Below are 9260 nucleotides of genomic sequence, written 5' to 3'. Positions count from 1 at the left end.
ATCACAAACGTTTCACATGGATAATTTTCTGTTTAGTATAACTTAGCTACTATCATCGATCTAATGTCTCTAGAGACGCTTCAGGAATAATTTCTTGGTTACCTACTACGCACTATTACAAGAGTTGCTATGAAAATGCATCCTTAGTGGCTAGGTTTTGCATAATTCTGAACTGTGGTTCCTGATTTAATTATTAATATATGAGTATTATTAATTGAATTTTTTAATATATTATTAATATATTGGGGACTTGTATTGTATAGAAAAATTACTCTGAAATAAAAGTTACGTGAGAAGTTTCAATTGAATTTATTAAAAAAATATACAAACCTATTCAAAATATTCACATATCGGGAATAATTTCGTCATACAGTTTTCGTCACTCCACCTGTAGCCTTTGTTTTCAAACTCGTAAAAAACTATGCAGTGCTCATTCAGCCCATGGTTGGGCTCTCCGGGATTCCAGTCACTGTACTGTGGCAGTGGTTCCCCAGAAAACCATCCAGAACCAGTAATCCTGCGCTAAGTTAGTCCCGGCTGTCCAAAATTCGCCGTTCCGTATGCCTGCAAAAATATTGAGAATTGTTTTAGTGAACAAAAAGATTAAATTTAATCGATTAAGTAACAGTTTCTTCAGCAATGCAATAACAAAATCTGTACAACAATACAATGAACTATCGAAGGACGGCCCGAATCCGACAAAAATCTTACATTCAAATTTAACAGATTAACATTTTCATATGTTTTATTATGTCAAATGATATGTTGTATGATTGAGTTCAGTTTGTTTACAACTTACAATAATGATTAGGTAGTCAATGTGGAACATGAGTTGCTAAAATAAAGAATATTTATAAGTTACACATGAATTATATTACAGTTTAAATAAACAACATGAGTAGTAAGCAAAATTCGTAACACTTTTAATTAAGTAATATTGTGAAAGGAAAGAATTAGGAGAACAAAGTAAATTTATTACACTTCATAATAAAACGTATACAAATATTATAACTGTATACGTCACTAAACGAACTCACGATACGCTTGCTATCTGAATGTCTAACGCTGCTACTAAAAGAGTAAGAGATGTGGAAGGTGAATAGATAAGTAGGTATAAAAAGAAGGAAGGGATGTGAGGAGTAAGTGTTCGGAGGGAGAGTAAGTCTTACCTAATTTCATGATTGCTGCTTTGATCTGAGTATTATCATTTTCAGACTCGATAGATGCCAATCTTCCGCCATGGGCCATGCAGTGATGAAATGCGGCGAAAAAGTTAACCTGCACAGACAGCAAAATTTTACCCTACTATTTTAATTTTGTTACTGTTAAGAAAATCCCATGTATTCATGGTAATTATTAAAAGAATTAATTTTCAATAAATTATATTTAAGATATATTTTAAAGCTATTTGTAAAAGCTAAAATTCTTTATTGTATATTTTTTAATAATAAAAACTTATTAAATGCAGCTAATACAATCAAAGCGTCAACAGTCACACATTCACTGCTGAATCGAGCATTAATATCTCTTATAAATGTACAGCGATTTAAGTGTGAACAGATTATATGTTTAAATGCGGCTCGACTAGGCGAGCGCAGGCAATCCCATTAAAATGCGGACAGTTTGCTTTTGTTGTTGGAATGCTCTCTTCAAAAGGCACTCAGCAGCCGACCCCATACAAGCAAACCATACCAAATTGGGACTCGGTATGAATTTATATATATACTGCTTTATGTTGTATATATTTATATACACACAAGTAGATTAGATAATAAGGTTCCTAAAAATGAAATCAAATAAACACTGTATAAAATACCATAAGATGAATAAAATCATGTACTAAATTTTCCAATGACTTTTATGGAGCCATAAAAATGAATGAATAATCTATATATGATTTCCAAAAATTAGTCTTAAAAATAAAACAGAAAAAGTTTCAGAACCATTAACAAATTTAGTAATACAATAAAATTTAAAAATCAAATAATGGAAAAATCTGTAAATAGCAGTGACATTTTATAAAATTAAAAAAGTTAATTTTGAAAAGACTATGAAAAATTATTCAAATTTAACAAATCCTTTCGAAAAGCTTACGAACTTTGAGAGAATTATCAAATTTTTATTAAAAATTAAATTTAAAATAAAAATTATTTTCCATGTAGTAAAACTTTCCCCAATTTAAAAGGGGGATGGAAAACATTAATTATTCTTATTGCAATAGAGATATTTGAGTGAAAATCCATACTCGATATTATAACTGTAAGAAAATTAACGAAAAAAATAGAAGACAGAATTTTAAAAACTGAGCAATAGAAAATCAAATTTATACTTGAGAAAAAATAAACATACAAAACTTAAAGAATCGAGAAAATTTGAAAAATAACAGTTAATAAGAGCGATCTAAGTCCTTAATACCGAAGACATTGATTAAATATCGCTAATAAATTACCACTTAGAAAAAATGGTGGTTTATCGCAAGAAACATAGATTGAAATTAATAAAAAAAATTCAAAGGGGTTCGCTATAAGAAATACTAGATATGTTTACCAGTTTAATAATTTAACCTTAATGTTCAATTTCTTTAAGTTTGTAAGGTGAAAGCATAGAGTATGCTTGATAGTAACACCATTTCTTATTTTAATCTTTTTACAACCACTGTTGACACAAAAGTTAGAAAATATCCAGAAAAGAAATCAAAATTTTGTGTAAAATAATAATGTTCAGTGTATATTTTAACCAATATTAAGTACGCTCACTACTGTAATGAACATATAAAAGACAACTTTAGTATCTAATTTTTACTATACATTTAAAGACCATTATAAAATTCACCTTAGTTGTCTTTTTTTATTTCTTTTTTTATCCTAGGGAAAACAAGGCAAAATTAACTATGGCATAAAAATTCAAAGATTGGAGTAAATGAAAGAGCACAAATAAGCACTTTTTGACATATTTTCTTGATTGTGGCCCTAAGGCAAATCAAGATCATCCAAGACTTGTTGTGTACAATTAGCTGTGTGGGTGCGTGCCAATGTTTGGAAAATCAAAATTATTGAGCTAACTTTTCCTTACGCTTGTTTTATATAGTCCGTCGTATCTTTTACAATGTTTAACAGTACCTCACTGCGTTGATTGTTGATCTTCATTCAAGGAAATCAACCAGGATCACACCCTTAACATAAAAAAAAAACCAGTAGCGATATTAAATCTTTCTCGCTCACAGGGTTTTGAGACATTTTTCTTTTTTTTGGACAATGTCTGTGTCCCAATTCAATAGACTGCATTTCTTTTTCGCAATTGACATGCTTCACACATATTTTATCACCAGTAATGAATCGAACGAAAAGTTCGTTACCATGTTTGTCGTTTGCATCAAGGAAAATTAACGATTGCAGCAAGTCTTCGAGAACAAAGATTGATTTTTTTGTCAGCAAAAACGTTGTCACTGAACGCACTTCAAATATGGCGGGATTTTCAATACTACCACACCTTTCAATGACAGTGAGATACAAACCGCTCGCGACTACAGCTCGATGCGTACTGAACGCCAGAGTATTTAGACACCAACATGGCGGCTGTAGCCCCGTCCATTGCTGCACCATTCAAAAACGTCTGTTACTTACTGGATAGCCCTCGTAGTTTAAGAGTTGAAAAACTACGGAACAAAAATCCTAAGACCGAAGTTAATTAAAATGCCCATAAAATGCACACTTTTTGACGGATTTTATTGGTTGTGGCAACAAGGCAAATTTAACATAGGCATCGTAAATTTAATTTACTTGAACCAGACCTTCGAAATTCCGTGCGAAGTTACAGGTAACTGCTAGCGATACAAAAAGCTTTCTAAAATCCCCTCGTGAATCAATAAACATACACACAATTCAAAAAGTTGTGAGCAATAAAATACATGTTATATTATTATTAAAATAATGGTTGGTTTATCAGGACTGTTCAAACTGTTGACTTATAGTAGTTTGTTATACCTTTATGAAGTTTTCCACTCTGTAGACCTTATTTCCTGAAGGTCTTCTGTTTGTTAATAAAGAACAACTTTGAGGAGTTGGCGCTGGAACAAAATACATTTCTAAGATATTCCTGATAATATTTGATTTTTGAGATATGTTAATTTAAAATCAATTAAATTAAATTTAGTATAATATTTTACACTGTAATAAAATTGATGTGACTGCTTGTTATTGTTCATGTAGACATGTAACTATTCAATACAGATGCTTTTAAAATAGTTACTTCAATGTTCTGACTGTTAAGTAAAGCTTCTCCCGCCATTTGATTAACCCCCATTTATGATAGCATTTATGCGATAACCATTGAATAGTGTCACTTAGAGGGCTGAAAATCAGTTTAAATTCCTACTGTACAACTATATAAAAAACAAGTGGTAATCATTGGGAGTCAATCATGGCTAGGATGTTGTCCGTTTTGGCTGAACGTGAAGCCTCCCTCACTTAACCGAAGTTTATTAGGCTATCCTTATCCGAAACACTACAATAATTGTCTTTGTAACTGGTTTTTGAATAATTGATTAATGAAGGAAGTAAAGTATTATAATAACTGCAACCAAGTTTTTATTAAGTCTGGAACAGAAACTATTTGAGATATTAATTAACTATATAATGATTTATTTATAAGACAGTCATAAAGGTAAAACGTGCTGTTATTAAGACATAAATTTATTATATCAAGCTTATATATTATATGAAGTTATTGTATTTACTTTTAAGATAATGGTTTTGTTTACAGTAGATTTTAGTATGAGATGAAACTTCCAAAATTGCTTTGATTTCCCTTATCTTCGAATGTATCTAAAAGTTAGTTAAAAAGTGTGTTTTAAGTACTTGTATTTCTTCATCAGTTACCTTGCTCTTGACAGCCAGTGAAAGGGTTGCCAGAGAAGCCAGGCTTGCAGGCACAGTACGGTACATGATCGTGGACTTCGCAGGTCGTATTGCCCTGGCATGGGCCAGGACACGGATACTTACATTTTTGGTCAATACATGTTAGTACTTTATTGCAGTCATTATTATTATTACAATCTGCACCCACGACTGCAACAGATAAATATGATTATTGTATGTTTGTAATTGCTTTTGTATTAAACAAAAACACAATTTTTCAATGTTATGCACATTTATTTAAAAGTGTCCTTTTTGCCTTTTAAAAACTTCAATTCTAATTTGGAATCATACTCGTAATTAAAATTTATTAATCGTTTATTAGATGAATCTAATACAGACTTATTGGGCTCTGTGTTATAAGGTGCCATGTAGTTAGCACCTGAGCCTATGCTTTTAACATAAGCCTAAAGTTCAAAATTGAAATTTAAATAGGAACTCGTTCCAAATACATAAATTTTTCACTTCTGATGTCAGAAGAATTTTTTGGGTTTGATGTCTCAATGCTAATGAATTGTTAGAAATACGATTATTAGATAATGATCAATTTTTAAATTTACATTCATAAGGGAATTCTAGATGTGAAAAAATAAACGGAATATAAATTATAAACAAAACAGATGGATGCATTTTTTTTAAATTCATTAGCACCGTGACAGTAAATATAGTTCTCTGAAGTGAAATAGTTATGAATAGTTGAGACAAGTTTCTATTTCAATGTAATTCTAATCTTTAGCTTCATGCAAAAACTAGAGCTTCAGATGTGCGGCGAATGCCCTCTTAAGTGCATGCTATTAATGCTGTCTCATCCTCAAATGCTGTCATTGTCAACTGTCAACAGAAGGAAGTACCCTGAGAAGTAGTTCTGCTCTAACCTAAACTATCAAATCAAAACTTGAAAATTCAGTTAATCCCGTTCGGAAACTTAACCCCTTATTTAGTGATGCCTCCTATCAATTGGTGCCACCCTATGCTCGGTTCAGGGGCGGATTTAGCATTAAAGGAGGGGTCGCAAATAAGAATCTGGGGTTTATAGAATACCCAATGTAAGGCGTTCTAGAAATCCTTCCCAGAAAATTGTAGGAAATACACATATAAAGACACATGTTTACACATTTTAGATTGTAAAACGTACCTTTTTACGACACGGAATTAAAAAATTATATTGATTTACAAAAGTAAATTTTTGTATTTTGTCCATACCGTGTTACTATGATCTTATCAAACAGAATGAGGAAGATTCAATAGGGTGGAAAAATGACAAATAAGGTAAGAAAATCAATGAATATTAATATAATTTGCATATAATACAGTTCCTGTTTATAAAAAATCTATGAGATCTATGATACCTTTATATATAGAGATAAGTGAAGAATTAAATTTTTTGCACCTTTGCTTATGATATCAATCAAATTAGTGCAATTTTCATTTGCAATTAATATTACACCAATCCAAATGTTTAGATAATGTTTTAAAGTGCGACTGCTTACATATAGGTAGAGCGAAAATAATACTCGGGCTTAGTAGTTGATTATAAGTTAATTTGAAAAGAACATACGAATAAGCTGAAAAAGTAGAGTAGATTAAGGAAATTATACTTAGTTTTTCAGTTTTGTCTTAGCACAATTTTGAAATATTTTTTATGTTCTTGTTGCTTCAAGGCTAAGTTATGGAATTACGTGCTGGGCTGGAGTGTATGACGCTTTTTTTTCCTTTGATTACTTTAAAAAATCATTTAAGTCTAACTATTTCTACGAAAAGAAATCTCCAACGTTCACGTTTTATATTTCTTGAACTAAAAATATTTCAGTTGCATCAGTTATATTTATATAAAATACCAAGAACATTTCATAAGAGCAGGGTTTTCGTTTATTTTTCATGATGAAAATTACAGTTTAAGGATTTGGTACTCGTCCTAGTTTCAAAATAAAATTTGGTAGTACATCGAAATTTAATAAAGTAGCCTAGCACTTAGTTGTTTATTATTATTAAAACTCTTCACTAAATTTACATTCAAATCTTCACTAGTTTTAATTTGGTTTAAAGCTATTATTTAACACACACACACACACACACACACACACCACACACACACACACACACACACACACACACACACACACACACACACACACACACACACACACACACACACACACACACACACACACACACACACACACACACACACACACACACACATATATATATATATATATATATATATATATATATATATATATATATTTGAAACTCTGAGCAAAATGTTTGATTTTGTTCGTGAATGTTATTCATGGTTATAGTCACAGTATTTTAAAATGTTCAATACATTTTGTGAATGTAATTAATACTTTTACTACCTCACTATGTAATGGAATTTTATACTCAGACTTATATATTATGTATAACTATTTTTCTTGTTTTTTTTTACTCATGTAAACAATGCTCGTATGGTGATGTATATTCGAGCACATATCGTACTGGTGGTTCTACGCTCAGTGTATTTAGGAAAACTATTGAGTTCTCGTTTTAGGGCTATTCTACTTATTTTCATTTTTCTATTTATTGCCTTTTTCGCTTTTGTCTTTCTTACATCTGAATATGTAAAACAACCCTCTTAAATTGTTTACCTACCAAAACCATTGGGTATTAACTAACGAATAAAACATTTTTAACAGGGTGTGGTCAGGATCATTGATTAGCGTAATTAAAAGTAAAAGCATACTGAAATTCATATAAGAGTAATAGAAAGTTTTATTTTATATTAAAACCCATCAGAATAATTTAGCAATACTTACTAACGACATTTGGTGTTTCACAATGAATGTAGTCAATGTTGAAAAGTAAAAGGCACCACAGCAGTTGTACTATCTCCTGTGTATGACTTCCCATGGCTCCACAGAGGATGTGTATTCTGTCCGAATGTCTGCTCTCAGGTTTTCCTGAACCGATATTAACAGCTGCAAAAAAAGATTTAAATTCTGTAATAAGGTTAAAGTCTGTCTTTAGGACTGAAAAAATATTTTTCTGAAAGATTCATAACTAACGAATGTATTAGAACGAATAACGAATATTATAATAAGGAATATAACATTATAAGTTTTTTCGACATATCGTCTGTCTGCACGTTATGTCGAAAAACGAACTGCCCTATGGACTTAACATTTTGCTTGAAGCTTAATTTCTACATAGCCAACACGGAGCTCAATAATAGTGTAAGTCACTATGGGAATTTGCTGAGCGTTAGTAAATATGTTTTACATTGTTATTATAGGTAATATTCATGGCAACGATAAAATAGCAGAAGATATACATTTCATAAAAAAACCCAGTGCAATCACATACGTAATATTGTGGTAATATTTTACTTTTCTATATTGCTGAAAATCAATGATATAATTTAAACATTTATATGGAACTTAACTTCATGAAAAAATTGAATCTTTATTTCATGTAGAACTATATTTCGCGAAAGATTTAATCTGATAACTTTAAGTTTGGCATGAAAGTTCATTTCAACATACAAAACATGATTTCTACGATGGTGCATGTCCACCATGGAATTAAAATGAGCGTAATTTAAGTTTATGACTATATAAGATGACACAGTTTGTCTCTTTATATATCATAGGAACGTACAAATTTCTTTTCAGCACAAATTTATGTCTGTATGTCTGTTTACAGGACAGCTCGAGAATGAAATGAGCTGTAAACTTAAAACTTTGCATTCAACCTCACCGAAGCTGGTTACGCAACACGTGGTGTGGTGTACTCTTACCTTGTATATGATAGTTTATATTAAGATGCAATCACTTGTAATAGAGGAGTGTTAACACTTACTCACTGATATTATATTAACTGCTACTGCGGTGATTTTTGGTCGCTGGTGGAAGTAGCTCTGATAAAAGTTATCTATAATTGACCTTTTGAACTTTTAATCTTTCTGATGTCTAGAGCAGTCGCAGAAACGTGAGCAAATTGTACCGTACTTCCTCCAATATCATATAATGCTCTAAATATTACGGAAGATTTATAACAGTTTTAAAAATTTCTAGCAGCACAAAAAATGTAATTTAAAACATTAAAATGTGGTCTGGTAACCATTAGACTAGATATGTGATGAGCTAAGGAAGTACTAAATAATATCTGGTGTTTTGCGTATAAAGTTCATCTAATTTTGTGAAATGTATGAATTTAATGTGTTTCATTATTAGTGAAATCTGTCCAAAGTTCGAAATTGGTTATAAAGATTCAAAGTATAAAAATTGTAGTATTATTTTAGGAGCTTATAAAAAAGAGAATAATTATAGTTACTAGAATACATTTTGAGAGATTTAATATAGCTAA

General features: G+C 30.8%; 1 protein-coding gene across 1 annotated transcript; it reads right to left on the bottom strand.

The window, feature by feature from the left end:
- Nucleotides 1-293: 293 nt before the first annotated feature.
- Nucleotides 294-8801, bottom strand: LOC124356289. The gene is made up of 6 exons (XM_046807472.1): nucleotides 8692-8801; nucleotides 7712-7873; nucleotides 4878-5066; nucleotides 3984-4066; nucleotides 1170-1278; nucleotides 294-564 (listed from the first exon to the last, which is right to left on the bottom strand). Exons 2-6 carry the CDS (start codon nucleotides 7803-7805, stop codon nucleotides 467-469), a joined length of 573 nt encoding a protein of 190 aa, XP_046663428.1. The 5' UTR covers nucleotides 7806-7873; nucleotides 8692-8801; the 3' UTR covers nucleotides 294-466.
- Between the last annotated feature and the right edge of the window lie 459 nt (nucleotides 8802-9260).

This window comes from Homalodisca vitripennis, chromosome 2 (assembly GCF_021130785.1).
Source record: "Homalodisca vitripennis isolate AUS2020 chromosome 2, UT_GWSS_2.1, whole genome shotgun sequence".
NCBI lineage: Eukaryota > Metazoa > Arthropoda > Insecta > Hemiptera > Cicadellidae > Homalodisca > Homalodisca vitripennis.
This window is presented reverse-complemented; position numbering and strand designations above follow the sequence as displayed.